This window comes from Atractosteus spatula, unplaced genomic scaffold (assembly GCF_055471065.1).
Source record: "Atractosteus spatula isolate fAtrSpa1 unplaced genomic scaffold, fAtrSpa1.hap1 Scaffold_60, whole genome shotgun sequence".
NCBI classification, from domain to species: Eukaryota; Metazoa; Chordata; class Actinopteri; order Semionotiformes; family Lepisosteidae; genus Atractosteus; species Atractosteus spatula.
The window spans coordinates 71294-87058 of record NW_028296891.1 but is presented as its reverse complement, the minus strand read 5'-3'; the positions used below and the strand labels follow the sequence as shown (position 1 = coordinate 87058).

The window sequence follows — 15765 nt, the reverse complement described above, 5'->3', positions numbered from 1 at the left end:
GGGTGACAGGAGACTGGTCTACACAGAGAGTGGCGGGGGAGGATGACGGGAGACAGTGATCTACACAGAGAGTGGCGGGGGAGGTTGACGGGAGACTGCTCTACACAGAGAGTGGCGGGGGAGGGTGACAGGAGACAGTGCTCTACACAGAGAGTGGCGGGGGAGGGTGACAGTAGACAGTGCTCTACACAGAGAGTGGCGGGGGAGGGTGACAGGAGACAGTGATCTACACAGAGAGTGGCGGGGGAGGGTGACGGGAGACAGTGCTCTACACAGAGAGTGGCGGGGGAGGGTGACGGGAGACTGCTCTACACAGAGAGTGGCGGGGGAGGGTGACGGGAGACAGTGCTCTACACAGAGAGTGGCGGGGGAGGGTGACGGGAGACAGTGATCTACACAGAGAGTGGCGGGGGAGGATGACGGGAGACAGTGATCTACACAGAGTGGCGGGGGAGGATGACGGGAGACAGTGCTCTACACAGAGAGTGGCGGGGGAGGGTGACGGGAGACAGTGCTCTACACAGAGAGTGGCGGGGGAGGGTGACGGGAGACAGTGCTCTACACAGAGAGTGGCGGGGGAGGGTGACGGGAGACTGGTCTACACAGAGAGTGGCGGGGGAGGATGACGGGAGACAGTGCTCTACACAGAGAGTGGCGGGGGAGGGTGACGGGAGACTGCTCTACACAGAGAGTGGCGGGGGAGGGTGACGGGAGACAGTGCTCTACACAGAGAGTGGCGGGGGAGGATGACGGGAGACAGTGATCTACAGAGAGAGTGGCGGGGGAGGGTGACGGGAGACAGTGCTCTACACAGAGAGTGGCGGGGGAGGGTGACGGGAGACTGCTCTACACAGAGAGTGGCGGGGGAGGGTGACGGGAGACAGTGCTCTACACAGAGAGTGGCGGGGGAGGGTGACGGGAGACAGTGCTCTACACAGAGAGTGGCGGGGGAGGGTGACGGGAGACAGTGCTCTACACAGAGAGTGGCGGGGGAGGGTGACGGGAGACAGTGATCTACACAGAGAGTGGCGGGGGAGGGTGACGGGAGACAGTGCTCTACACAGAGAGTGACGGGGGAGGGTGACGGGAGACTGCTCTACACAGAGAGTGGCGGGGGAGGGTGACGGGAGACAGTGCTCTACACAGAGAGTGGCGGGGGAGGGTGACGGGAGACTGCTCTACACAGAGAGTGGCGGGGGAGGGTGACGGGAGACAGTGCTCTACACAGAGAGTGGCGGGGGAGGGTGACGGGAGACAGTGCTCTACACAGAGAGTGGCGGGGGAGGGTGACGGGAGACAGTGCTCTACACAGAGAGTGGCGGGGGAGGGTGACGGGAGACAGTGCTCTACACAGAGAGTGGCGGGGGAGGGTGACGGGAGACTGCTCTACACAGAGAGTGGCGGGGGAGGGTGACGGGAGACAGTGCTCTACACAGAGAGTGGCGGGGGAGGGTGACGGGAGACAGTGCTCTACACAGAGAGTGGCGGGGGAGGATGACGGGAGACTGCTCTACACAGAGAGTGGCGGGGGAGGGTGACGGGAGACAGTGCTCTACACAGAGAGTGGCGGGGGAGGGTGACGGGAGACAGTGATCTACACAGAGAGTGGCGGGGGAGGGTGACGGTAGACAGTGCTCTACACAGAGAGTGGCGGGGGAGGGTGACGGGAGACAGTGATCTACACAGAGAGTGGCGGGGGAGGGTGACGGGAGACAGTGCTCTACACAGAGAGTGGCGGGGGAGGGTGACGGGAGACAGTGATCTACACAGAGAGTGGCGGGGGAGGATGACGGGAGAGAGTGCTCTACACAGAGAGTGGCGGGGGAGGGTGACGGGAGAGAGTGCTCTACACAGAGAGTGGCGGGGGAGGGTGACGGGAGACAGTGCTCTACACAGAGAGTGGCGGGGGAGGGTGACGGGAGACAGTGCTCTACACAGAGAGTGGCGGGGGAGGGTGACGGGAGAGAGTGCTCTACACAGAGAGTGGCGGGGGAGGGTGACGGGAGAGAGTGCTCTACACAGAGAGTGGCGGGGGAGGGTGACGGGAGACAGTGCTCTACACAGAGAGTGGCGGGGGAGGGTGACGGGAGACAGTGATCTACACAGAGAGTGGCGGGGGAGGGTGACGGGAGACAGTGCTCTACACAGAGAGTGGCGGGGGAGGGTGACAGGAGACTGCTCTACACAGAGAGTGGCGGGGGAGGGTGACGGGAGACAGTGCTCTACACAGAGAGTGGCGGGGGAGGGTGACGGGAGACAGTGCTCTACACAGAGAGTGGCGGGGGAGGATGACGGGAGACAGTGATCTACACAGAGAGTGGCGGGGGAGGATGACGGGAGACAGTGATCTACACAGAGAGTGGCGGGGGAGGGTGACGGGAGACAGTGCTCTACACAGAGAGTGGCGGGGGAGGGTGACGGGAGACAGTGCTCTACACAGAGAGTGGCGGGGGAGGGTGACGGGAGACAGTGCTCTACACAGAGAGTGGCGGGGGAGGGTGACGGGAGACAGTGCTCTACACAGAGAGTGGCGGGGGAGGGTGACGGGAGACAGTGATCTACACAGAGAGTGGCGGCAGAGGGTGACGGGAGACTGGTCTACACAGAGAGTGGCGGGGGAGGGTGACGGGAGACAGTGCTCTACACAGAGAGTGGCGGGGGAGGGTGACGGGAGACAGTGCTCTACACAGAGAGTGGCGGGGGAGGGTGACGGGAGACAGTGCTCTACACAGAGAGTGGCGGGGGAGGGTGACGGGAGACAGTGCTCTACACAGAGAGTGGCGGGGGAGGGTGACGGGAGACAGTGCTCTACACAGAGAGTGGCGGGGGAGGGTGACGGGAGACTGGTCTACACAGAGAGTGGCGGGGGAGGATGACGGGAGACAGTGATCTACACAGAGAGTGGCGGGGGAGGTTGACGGGAGACTGCTCTACACAGAGAGTGGCGGGGGAGGGTGACAGGAGACAGTGCTCTACACAGAGAGTGGCGGGGGAGGGTGACAGTAGACAGTGCTCTACACAGAGAGTGGCGGGGGAGGGTGACGGGAGACAGTGCTCTACACAGAGAGTGGCGGGGGAGGGTGACGGGAGACTGCTCTACACAGAGAGTGGCGGGGGAGGGTGACGGGAGACAGTGCTCTACACAGAGAGTGGCGGGGGAGGGTGACGGGAGACAGTGATCTACACAGAGAGTGGCGGGGGAGGATGACGGGAGACAGTGATCTACACAGAGTGGCGGGGGAGGATGACGGGAGACAGTGATCTACACAGAGAGTGGCGGGGGAGGGTGACGGGAGAGAGTGCTCTACACAGAGAGTGGCGGGGGAGGGTGACGGGAGACAGTGCTCTACACAGAGAGTGGCGGGGGAGGGTGACGGGAGACAGTGCTCTACACAGAGAGTGGCGGGGGAGGGTGACGGGAGACAGTGCTCTACACAGAGAGTGGCGGGGGAGGGTGACGGGAGACTGGTCTACACAGAGAGTGGCGGGGGAGGATGACGGGAGACAGTGCTCTACACAGAGAGTGGCGGGGGAGGGTGACGGGAGACTGCTCTACACAGAGAGTGGCGGGGGAGGGTGACGGGAGACAGTGCTCTACACAGAGAGTGGCGGGGGAGGGTGACGGGAGACAGTGATCTACACAGAGAGTGGCGGGGGAGGGTGACGGGAGACAGTGCTCTACACAGAGAGTGGCGGGGGAGGGTGACGGGAGACTGCTCTACACAGAGAGTGGCGGGGGAGGGTGACGGGAGACAGTGCTCTACACAGAGAGTGGCGGGGGAGGGTGACGGGAGACAGTGCTCTACACAGAGAGTGGCGGGGGAGGGTGACGGGAGACAGTGCTCTACACAGAGAGTGGCGGGGGAGGGTGACGGGAGACAGTGCTCTACACAGAGAGTGACGGGGGAGGGTGACGGGAGACTGCTCTACACAGAGAGTGGCGGGGGAGGGTGACGGGAGACTGCTCTACACAGAGAGTGGCGGGGGAGGGTGACGGGAGACAGTGCTCTACACAGAGAGTGGCGGGGGAGGGTGACGGGAGACAGTGCTCTACACAGAGAGTGGCGGGGGAGGGTGACGGGAGACTGCTCTACACAGAGAGTGGCGGGGGAGGGTGACGGGAGACAGTGCTCTACACAGAGAGTGGCGGGGGAGGGTGACGGGAGACTGCTCTACACAGAGAGTGGCGGGGGAGGGTGACGGGAGACAGTGCTCTACACAGAGAGTGGCGGGGGAGGGTGACGGGAGACAGTGCTCTACACAGAGAGTGGCGGGGGAGGATGACGGGAGACAGTGCTCTACACAGAGAGTGGCGGGGGAGGGTGACGGGAGACAGTGCTCTACACAGAGAGTGGCGGGGGAGGGTGACGGGAGACAGTGCTCTACACAGAGAGTGGCGGGGGAGGGTGACGGGAGACAGTGCTCTACACAGAGAGTGGCGGGGGAGGGTGACGGGAGACAGTGCTCTACACAGAGAGTGGCGGGGGAGGATGACGGGAGACTGCTCTACACAGAGAGTGGCGGGGGAGGGTGACGGGAGACAGTGCTCTACACAGAGAGTGGCGGGGGAGGGTGACGGGAGACAGTGATCTACACAGAGAGTGGCGGGGGAGGGTGACGGTAGACAGTGCTCTACACAGAGAGTGGCGGGGGAGGGTGACGGGAGACAGTGATCTACACAGAGAGTGGCGGGGGAGGGTGACGGGAGACTGCTCTACACAGAGAGTGGCGGGGGAGGGTGACGGGAGACAGTGCTCTACACAGAGAGTGGCGGGGGAGGGTGACGGGAGACAGTGATCTACACAGAGAGTGGCGGGGGAGGATGACGGGAGAGAGTGCTCTACACAGAGAGTGGCGGGGGAGGGTGACGGGAGAGAGTGCTCTACACAGAGAGTGGCGGGGGAGGGTGACGGGAGACAGTGCTCTACACAGAGAGTGGCGGGGGAGGGTGACGGGAGAGAGTGCTCTACACAGAGAGTGGCGGGGGAGGGTGACGGGAGAGAGTGCTCTACACAGAGAGTGGCGGGGGAGGGTGACGGGAGACAGTGCTCTACACAGAGAGTGGCGGGGGAGGGTGACGGGAGACAGTGCTCTACACAGAGTGTGGCGGGGTAGGGTGACGGGAGACCGCTCTACACAGAGAGTGGCGGGGGAGGGTGACGGGAGACAGTGCTCTACACAGAGAGTGGCGGGGGAGGGTGACGGGAGACAGTGCTCTACACAGAGAGTGGCGGGGGAGGGTGACGGGAGACAGTGCTCTACACAGAGAGTGGCGGGGGAGGGTGACGGGAGACAGTGATCTACACAGAGAGAGGCGGGGGAGGGTCACTGGAGACAGTGCTCTACACAGAGAGTGGCGGGGGAGGGTGACGGGAGACTGCTCTACACAGAGAGTGGCGGGGGAGGGTGACGGGAGACAGTGCTCTACACAGAGAGTGGCGGGGGAGGGTGACGGGAGAGAGTGATCTACACAGAGAGTGGCGGGGGAGGGTGACGGGAGACAGTGCTCTACACAGAGAGTGGCGGGGGAGGGTGACGGGAGAGAGTGATCTACACAGAGAGTGGCGGGGGAGGGTGACGGGAGACTGGTCTACACAGAGAGTGGCGGGGGAGGGTGACAGGAGACTGGTCTACACAGAGAGTGGCGGGGGAGGGTGACAGGAGACAGTGCTCTACACAGAGAGTGGCGGGGGAGGATGACAGGAGACAGTGCTCTACACAGAGAGTGGCGGGGGAGGGTGACAGGAGACAGTGCTCTACACAGAGAGTGGCGGGGGAGGGTGACAGGAGACTGGTCTACACAGAGAGTGGCGGGGGAGGGTGACGGGAGACAGTGCTCTACACAGAGAGTGGCGGGGGAGGGTGACGGGAGACAGTGCTCTACACAGAGAGTGGCGGGGGAGGGTGACAGGAGACAGTGCTCTACACAGAGAGTGGCGGGGGAGGGGAGTGCTCACCATTCTGGACAGCTTGCGCAGGAGGTAGTTCAGGAGGAAGGACTTGCCCATCCTCCTCTCCCCGACGATGGCCACCACGCAGACCGGAGTCTGCCTCACGTCCTGGCGCAGGAAGCAGTTCTGCAGGACGTCCTGGTGGAGCAGCAGGGAGCCATCGGCGCCGACCTTGACCAGCTGGACGGGCCTCCCAGGGCCCTGGGGACACACCGGGCGTTAACCACTGAGGACAGGGGCTCTACTGTACACAGAGAGGGGTGGGAGGGGGGAACAAGCCGAGACCCTGGCTTCTCTCCAGACACAGCTGGGTGAGCTCCTCCAGTCAGGACAGGAGGCTCTACTGTACACAGAGAGGGGTGGGAGGGGGGAACAAGTCGATACCCTGGCTTCTCTCCAGACACAGCTGGGTGAGATCCTCCAGTCAGGACAGGAGGCTCTACTGTACACAGAGAGGGGTGGGAGGGGGGAACAAGCAGATACCCTGTCTTCTCTCTACACGCCGCTGGGTGAGCTCCTCCAGTCAGGACAGGAGGCTCTACTGTACACAGAGGGAGGTGGGAGGGGGGAACAAGCTGATACCCTGGCTTCTCTCCAGACACAGCTGGGTGAGCTCCTCCAGTCAGGACAGGAGGCTCTACTGTACACAGAGAGGGGTGGAAGGGGGGAACAAGCCGAGGCCCTGGCTTCTCTCCAGACACAGCTGGGTGAGCTCCTCCAGTCAGGACAGGGGGCTCTACTGTACACAGAGAGGGGTGGGAGGGGGGAACAAGCTGCCCATCCGGATGGGTTCGGCGGCCTACAGCGCCCCCTCTGGCTCACCTCCTCTCTGCTCACGGTCCTGGCCGGGTCACAGACCCGGCGGCACTGGGGGCAGGTGGGCTCGTGGTCGGCCCAGTAGGTCTCGATGCAGCACCGGCAGAACTCGTGGCCGCACTCGGTGCGCACCGGGTCGGAGAAGCCGCCCAGGCAGATGGAGCAGGCGGGCTCGGAGCACAGGGAGCTCACCTCCGCCTCCTGCTGGAGCCGGGCCAGCGGGTAGCTCTCCTCCTCCTCCGGGAGCAGGCAGGCGGAGGACATGCTGGCGCTGAGGGGAGACGAGCACACTCCTGGTGTAACTGGACCGGGCCTGAGCCACCGGACCGGCTGGACTGGACCAGAACCAGCGGACCGGCTGTCCTCCTGGTCTAACAGGACTGGACCTAAACCACTGGACCGGCTGTCCTCCTGGTCTAACAGGACTGGACCTGAACTACTGGACCGGCTGTCCTCCTGGTCTAGCAGGACTGGACCTAAACCACTGGACCGCCTGTCCTCCTGGTCTAACAACAACATTAATAATAATAATAATAATAATAATAATTAATAAATAGGACAACCTTTTGTCTGGGAGGCTCTGCGAATTCCCCATGCCTGCAGTCACCACGATCCTGTCCGGACAACGGGAAAAACATAAACATGAATGGCATTATCTCACACAAATCCTCACAGTGTGTGTGTGTGTGTGTGTGTGTGTGTCGACCACACCGACAGATCCGAGCACGGTAACCACACGGTATGGATCGGCGCCGTCCTGTTCCGATCGGGTTACTGGGGTACGGGGTGGGGTGGGGCGGGGGGCAGGAGTTCTGACGTTTCTCTGCAGCAGGAAGTCGAGGAAGACCCCCCCTCATTCGTTTGTGCCGGTCTCGCTCGGGAGAGATAGCGCTTTGTCTCTCGGGTGATCCTGTGACCGTGCACGGCGACTCTGGCCCCCAGTGACCCCAGTCTGCCCAGTTCAGGCACTCTGTTACCGGTGCGAGAGGAACAGCTCTGTAGCTGTGGTCCTCTGTGTGCCCGGGTGGGGGGCAGTGGATTCTGTGTTTAATATCGGTGTCTTCTGCGCCTCTGTGTGAGCAGGAAGATCTCGTACCCTGATCAGAAGAGCTGCGGGTGTCGTCTCTCGGGTGATCCAGTGACCCCAGTCTGCCCAGTTCAGGCGCTCTGTTACCGGTGCGAGAGGAACAGCTCTGTAGCTGTGGTCCTCTGTGTGCCCGGGTGGGGGGCGGTGGATTCTGTGTTTAATATCGGTGTCTTCTGCGCGTCTGTGTGAGCAGGAAGATCTCGTACCCTGATCAGAAGAGCTGCGGGTGTCGTCGTACAATCGCACGTCCTCACCAAGAGAGCTTAACGAGCGCGTCACACTGCCGTCCTTTTGAAAAAACAGCTGAAGAAATAATAATCATAATAATTAATAACTCCTTACACTTACATAGCGCTTTTTCTGGACACTCCACTCGGAGCTCTTCACAGGTCATGGGGATCCCACTGCCGCCACCAGTGTGCAGCTCTTTAGAGGTCATGGGGATCCCACTACCACCACCAGTGTGCAGCTCTTTACAGGTCCTGGGGATCCCACTACCACCACCAGTGTGCAGCTCTTTACAGGTCATGGGGATCCCACTACCGCCACCAGTGTGCAGCTCTTTACAGGTCCTGGGGATCCCACTACCGCCACCAGTGTGCAGCTCTTTACAGGTCCTGGGGATCCCACTACCGCCACCAGTGTGCAGCTCTTTACAGGTCATGGGGATCCCACTACCGCCACCAGTGTGCAGCTCTTTACAGGTCATGGGGATCCCACTACCGCCACCAGTGTGCAGCTCTTTACAGGTCATGGGGATCCCACTGCCGCCACCAGTGTGCAGCTCTTTACAGGTCATGGGGATCCCACTGCCGCCACCAGTGTGCAGCTCTTTACAGGTCCTGGGGATCCCACTACCGCCACCAGTGTGCAGCTCTTTACAGGTCCTGGGGATCCCACTACCGCCACCAGTGTGCAGCTCTTTACAGGTCATGGGGATCCCACTACCGCCACCAGTGTGCAGCTCTTTACAGGTCATGGGGATCCCACTACCGCCACCAGTGTGCAGCTCTTTACAGGTCATGGGGATCCCACTGCCGCCACCAGTGTGCAGCTCTTTACAGGTCATGGGGATCCCACTGCCGCCACCAGTGTGCAGCTCTTTACAGGTCCTGGGGATCCCACTACCGCCACCAGTGTGCAGCTCTTTACAGGTCATGGGGATCCCACTACCGCCACCAGTGTGCAACTCTTGACAGGTCATGGGGATCCCACTACCGCCACCAGTGTGCAGCTCTTTACATGTCCTGGGGATCCCACTACCGCCACCAGTGTGCAGCTCTTGACAGGTCATGGGGATCCCACTACCGCCACCAGTGTGCAGCTCTTTACAGGTCATGGGGATCCCACTGCCGCCACCAGTGTGCAGCTCTTGACAGGTCATGGGGATCCCACTGCCGCCACCAGTGTGCAGCTCTTTACAGGTCATGGGGATCCCACTGCCGCCACCAGTGTGCAGCTCTTTACATGTCCTGGGGATCCCACTGCCGCCACCAGTGTGCAGCTCTTTACAGGTCCTGGGGATCCCACTACCGCCACCAGTGTGCAACTCTTGACAGGTCATGGGGATCCCACTACCGCCACCAGTGTGCAGCTCTTTACAGGTCATGGGGATCCCACTACCGCCACCAGTGTGCAACTCTTGACAGGTCCTGGGGATCCCACTACCGCCACCAGTGTGCAGCTCTTTACAGGTCCTGGGGATCCCACTACCGCCACCAGTGTGCAACTCTTGACAGGTCATGGGGATCCCACTACCGCCACCAGTGTGCAGCTCTTTACAGGTCATGGGGATCCCACTACCGCCACCAGTGTGCAACTCTTTACAGGTCCTGGGGATCCCACTACCGCCACCAGTGTGCGGCTCTTTACAGGTCCTGGGGATCCCACTACCGCCACCAGTGTGCGGCTCTTTACAGGTCCTGGGGATCCCACTACCGCCACCAGTGTGCGGCTCTTTACAGGTCCTGGGGATCCCACTACCGCCACCAGTGTGCGGCTCTTGACAGGTCCTGGGGATCCCACTACCGCCACCAGTGTGCAACTCTTGACAGGTCATGGGGATCCCACTAACGCCACCAGTGTGCAGCTCTTTACAGGTCCTGGGGATCCCACTACCACCACCAGTGTGCAGCCCCACCTGGGTGACACTCCAGTCCTCTCCCCACACACCAGCTCTCAGTCGGGAGGAGAGCAGAGGGATGAAGCCAGTTCAGAGAGGGGGGTTATTAGGAGGCCATGATGGGTAAAGACCAGGACACCGGGGTGACACCCCTACTCTTCTCGAGTGACACCCTGGGATTGTTAATGACCACAGAGAGTCAAGACCTTGGTTTGACGTCTCATCCGCAGGACGGCGCCTGTTTACAGTCCAGTGTCCCCGTCACTATACTGGGGCATCAGGACCCCCACAGAGCGCAGGGTGAGAGCGCCCCCTGCTGGCCCCACTCACACCTCTCCCAGCAGCAACCTTAGTGTTTTCCCAGGAGTCTCCCCTCCAGGTACTGGCCAGGCTCACCCCTGCTGGGCTCCGGTGGGGCGGCCAGCTGGGAGCTGCAGGGCGCTATACACCGAGTTGATCCAGGTACTGCTGTTGCAGAAACAACACTGGGGGCCCCTCTCGTCTGACACGCGCGAACGCATTGGTTTGATCTTTTTATTCCCCTCGCCAAGCGGTCGTGAAGCCGGAAGCGGAAGCACGTTGTGGTTTTCTTTTTCCGTGTGTGAAAAACTGGAGCCCTGAAACGATTCCCCCGTTTATGTCGGCCATGTCCCTTTCTGGACCGAGCTGCAACCTTGATATTAATAAAAAGAGAGAGAGAGACCGAGGCTGGTGTTTGCTGTGGAGAAAAAGTCGTCACGTTGCGTTTCAGCCCCGTCGAAAACGACACTAAAATCTCGCTGGTAATGAACGTCCTGAGTCTGAGCACTTGAAACCGGGTGGGAAGCAGTATCTGCAGACTGTTTCAACTGCGAAAGCGGTGCAGACTCCAATTTGCTTGAACCCTTCTCAGAAATTGTTTTTATTTCGCGCTTTGTACCCCCTTGACGATGGGGTTTGTCTTGAACTGTTACTCCACGCTCTTTCATGCACTGAAAAAAAAGCGGCTCCGAGTTGACGGGCGCTTCTCCGCCGCAGGTGCGCACCCTGAGGTCCTCGCCGCTGTCGCCCGACTGCCAGATGACGCGTTTATCGCCTAATTAGAAAATAAAGCCCCCCCACAACGTCGTCGGAGAACCGGGCCGGTTTGGGCCGCTGAAACAGCTCTGACTACAGGAAGCGCCGGACCGGCAGCGGGACCCGACCGCTGTCTGTCTGTCCGACAGGTACTCTTGTCTCCCAGGGCTGTGCTGAAGTCCCACAGCTAACCTGAGCCAACCTGAGCCTCTCTCTCTCTCTCTCTCCCTCTCTCTCTCTGTTGATTAAATAATCACTCGGGATCTGTCTTTACTCACCCAGCTCGGAGCTCAGCTGTCCTGTAGAGAAAGAGAAAGAGTTTCCAGCAGGAGGAAGTGAGACACCATGAGCAGCTGACTCATCAGACCAGCACCCAGAGCACTTATTACCACACTGTCCTGTGTTTTTACCCTGATCTCACTGGGCTGGACTGTGTTTTTACCCTGATCTCACTGGGCTGGACTGCGCTGTCCTGTGTTTTTACCCCGATCTCACTGGGCTGTACTGCACTGTACTGTGTTTTTACCCCGATCTCACTGGGCTGTACTGTGTTTTTACCCTGATCTCACTGGGCTCTACTGCGCTGTCCTGTGTTTTTACCCTGATCTCACTGGACTGTACTGTGTTTTTACCCTGGTCTCACTGGGCTCTACTGCGCTGTCCTGTGTTTTTACCCTGATCTCACTGGGATGTCCTGTGTTTTTACCCTGATCTCACTGCGCTGTCCTGTGTTTTTACCCTGATCTCACTGGGCTCTACTGTGTTTTTACCCTGATCTCACTGGGCTCTACTGCACTGTCCTGTGTTTTTACCCCGATCTCACTGGGCTCTACTGCGCTGTCCTGTGTTTTTACCCTGATCTCACTGGGCTGTCCTGTGTTTTTACTGCAGTACTGGCCGGGGGCCTCAGCTCATTACTGACTCAATTTACTCACTCCTCACGCTACTGGCTCTGTCATCCCTTGACGTCTGTCAGGCACTTCGCTCGAGGGGCAGGCGGCAGAGCTGTGCCCTGCAAAAGGGCTCCCCGGCTTTGAACCTGCAACCCCCTTCCCTCCAGTGCACAGCCCGAGAGCTCCTCCTTCGCACGAGACACAGCCGGACCTGCAGCGAAGGAGTGGCAGAACACTCCCCGTCCTCTGTGGTTTCTGATGATCGGAAACGCTCATGAGCACCCCAGTCCTGCTTTCTGAGGGCTAGAGCAGGGGCAGATCAAAAGCAGTTGAATTTGCATCTTAAGAAGTTGTGAAGAAAACCTGCAATGAACACTGACATACTGGATGGACCGATGGTCCTGATCCGGTCCTGTTACACCAGGAGGACAGCCGGTCCGGTGGTTCAGGTCCGGTTCCGTTAAGACAGCTGGTCCGGCAGTGGAGGTCCAGAACGCACATAGAAAGAATAATTGTAACCTTCCACATGACGTAAATATGGCTTCTCCTGAATTTGCCGCCTGTGAGTTAAAGGCCAGGTCCCAGAATTCCCCAGTTCAGACAGCGGCAGATTTTCCAAGACGAGGCCCATAACGAGGAACAGCCTGCCCTCTTCTGGACAAGATGCGCTGCTACGATCGAAATGGGCCCTTCAGGTCAAGTTGACGTTTATGTGTCACTCCAGCCACGTACAGGCACACAGTGGAAAGACACATCCTTCCTCCTGGTCCACCGTGCAAATACGGGCAGTGACACACAGAGACAGGAGAGCAGCAGGACGAGAGGAGACAGAGTGACAGGAGAGCCGCAGGACGAGAGGAGACAGACAGGATCGGAGCAGCAGGAGAGGGGAGACAGAGAGAGACAGGAGAGCAGGAGGAGAGGGGAGACACAGAGACAGGAGAGCAGCAGAACGAGAGGAGACAGAGAGACAGGAGAGCAGCAGGCGAGAGGAGACACAGTGACACAGAGAGACAGGAGAGCAGCAGGACGAGAGGAGACAAAGTGACACAGAGAGACAGGAGAGCAGCAGGAGGAGAGGCGACAGAGTGACAGAAGAGCAGCAGGACGAGAGGAGACAGTGACACAGAGAGACAGGAGAACAAATACGGGCAGGACACCGACGTCGCCGACAGGATACACACAGTGCAAATCAGAAGGTAAAATACATACAAGCTACACAACACACTGGGGGAACTTCAACCCCGTTTCTGGAACTGGGGTGCGCGCCGGTAGAGCCTGACAGCCTGAGGGACGAAGCTTCATTTCATATTGCGCCTTTCAGAGCGCCTTCTCAAAACGCTTTCCAGAGTGACTTCACAACAGGCAGAGCCAGTTCAACACTGCAGAGGAAGGGCTGGAGTCGGGATGGGCAGGAGACTCTCTCCGACAGTTCCAGCAGGAGGAGACGGCCCCGTCACCCCCAGAGTGTCGACAGACAGGAGCCCAGAGTCAGAGGAAGGGCTGGAGTCTGGATGGGCAGGAGACGCTCTCCGACAGTTCCAGCAGGAGGAGACGGCCCCGTCACCCCCAGAGTGTCGACAGACAGGAGCCCAGAGTCAGAGGAAGGGCTGGAGTCTGGATGGGCAGGAGACTCTCTCCGACAGTTCCAGCAGGAGGAGACGGCCCCGTCACCCCCAGAGTGTCGACAGACAGGAGCCCAGAGTCAGAGGAAGGGCTGGAGTCTGGCTGGGCAGGAGACTCTCTCCGACAGTTCCAGCAGGAGGAGACGGCCCCGTCACCCCCAGAGTGTAGACAGACAGGAGCCCAGAGTCAGAGGAAGGGCTGGAGTCTGGATGGGCAGGAGACGCTCTCCGACAGTTCCAGCAGGAGGAGACGGCCCCGTCACCCCCAGAGTGTAGACAGACAGGAGCCCAGAGTCAGAGGAAGGGCTGGAGTCTGGATGGGCAGGAGACTCTCTCCGACAGTTCCAGCAGGAGGAGACGGCCCTGTCACCCCCAGAGTGTCGACAGACAGGAGCCCAGAGTCAGAGGAAGGGCTGGAGTCTGGATGGGCAGGAGACGCTCTCCGACAGTTCCAGCAGGAGGAGACGGCCCTGTCACCCCCAGAGTGTAGACAGACAGGAGCCCAGAGTCAGAGGAAGGGCTGGAGTCTGGATGGGCAGGAGACTCTCTCCGATAGCTCCAGCAGGAGGAGAAGGGCCCTGTCACCCCCAGAGTGTAGACAGACAGGAGCCCAGAGTCAGAGGAAGGGCTGGAGTCTGGATGGGCAGGAGACGCTCTCCGACAGTTCCAGCAGGAGGAGACGGCCCCGTCACCCCCAGAGTGTCGACAGACAGGAGCCCAGAGTCAGAGGAAGGGCTGGAGTCTGGCTGGGCAGGAGACTCTCTCCGACAGTTCCAGCAGGAGGAGACGGCCCCGTCACCCCCAGAGTGTCGACAGACAGGAGCCCAGAGTCAGAGGAAGGGCTGGAGTCTGGATGGGCAGGAGACGCTCTCCGACAGTTCCAGCAGGAGGAGACGGCCCCGTCACCCCCAGAGTGTCGACAGACAGGAGCCCAGAGTCAGAGGAAGGGCTGGAGTCTGGATGGGCAGGAGACGCTCTCCGACAGTTCCAGCAGGAGGAGACGGCCCCGTCACCCCCAGAGTGTCGACAGACAGGAGCCCAGAGTCAGAGGAAGGGCTGGAGTCTGGATGGGCAGGAGACGCTCTCCGACAGTTCCAGCAGGAGGAGACGGCCCCGTCACCCCCAGAGTGTCGACAGACAGGAGCCCAGAGTCAGAGGAAGGGCTGGAGTCTGGATGGGCAGGAGACGCTCTCCGACAGTTCCAGCAGGAGGAGACGGCCCCGTCACCCCCAGAGTGTCGACAGACAGGAGCCCAGAGTCAGAGGAAGGGCTGGAGTCGGGATGGGCAGGAGACGCTCTCCGACAGTTCCAGCAGGAGGAGACGGCCCCGTCACCCCCAGAGTGTAGACAGACAGGAGCCCAGAGTCAGAGGAAGGGCTGGAGTCTGGATGGGCAGGAGACGCTCTCCGACAGTTCCAGCAGGAGGAGACGGCCCCGTCACCCCCAGAGTGTCGACAGACAGGAGCCCAGAGTCAGAGGAAGGGCTGGAGTCGGGATGGGCAGGAGACGCTCTCCGACAGTTCCAGCAGGAGGAGACGGCCCCGTCACCCCCAGAGTGTAGACAGACAGGAGCCCAGAGTCAGAGGAAGGGCTGGAGTCTGGATGGGCAGGAGACGCTCTCTGACAGTTCCAGCAGGAGGAGACGGCCCCGTCACCCCCAGAGTGTAGACAGACAGGAGTCCAGAGTCAGAGGAAGGGAGGCTGGGAGATGGGGAGCAGGGCGACAGTGACTCAGACGGAGCCGGAGGGGCCGAGCCACGCAGAGCAGGAGGATTCTGACACCTGACTGGCAGCCAGGGCAGGGACTCCAGGACAGGAGTGATGTGGTCTCCTGCACTCGAGCTGGTGTGGATTCTGGGCAGACTGGAGTTTGCTCAGTGTGGGTTTGGAAACCCCAGCCAGGAGGGTGTCAGGGGGTTGGTCCAGCTTTTCAGCCACAGGATGTGGTCGGGCGAAGTTCCTGAGCGAAGTTCCTGAGCTGGAAGAACGAGGGTCTGACAGCGTGTTGCTTGTGAGGGTCCGAGGTCGGGGCTGGATCGAAGATCACCCCCCAGGTCTTCGCTCCTGACTGGAGCTCAAATACTGTTCCACCCTCAGAAAGCAGACAGCGTTACAGAGGCATGCAGAGACAAGCAGAGAGAAACCCCCAGAGCTAGACAAGCAGGAATGAGGTGTTGTAGTAACACGCATTGTAGAGAGAATGTTGTCCATCTTG

General features: G+C 60.4%; 1 protein-coding gene across 4 annotated transcripts in view; it reads right to left on the bottom strand.

Moving 5' to 3' along the window:
- Window positions 1-11364, bottom strand: part of LOC148806034 (RING finger protein 112-like) — a 51330-nt gene extending 39966 nt beyond the window's left edge. The window contains exons 1-5 of one of the 4 annotated variants that reach the window (XM_088909682.1): window positions 11311-11364; window positions 7864-8157; window positions 7331-7381; window positions 6774-7038; window positions 5958-6152 (exon numbers count right to left, since the gene is read on the bottom strand). In XM_088909682.1, the coding sequence (XP_088765808.1) occupies window positions 5958-6152; window positions 6774-7038; window positions 7331-7362 (492 nt within the window). In that variant the 5' untranslated portion in view covers window positions 7363-7381; window positions 7864-8157; window positions 11311-11364. Of the gene's footprint in view, window positions 1-5957; window positions 6153-6773; window positions 7039-7330; window positions 7382-7863; window positions 8158-11310 lie in introns of those variants that run through there. The other 3 variants (XM_088909681.1, XM_088909683.1, XM_088909684.1) reach the window with 3 other exon arrangements.
- Window positions 11365-15765: the final 4401 nt, after the last annotated feature.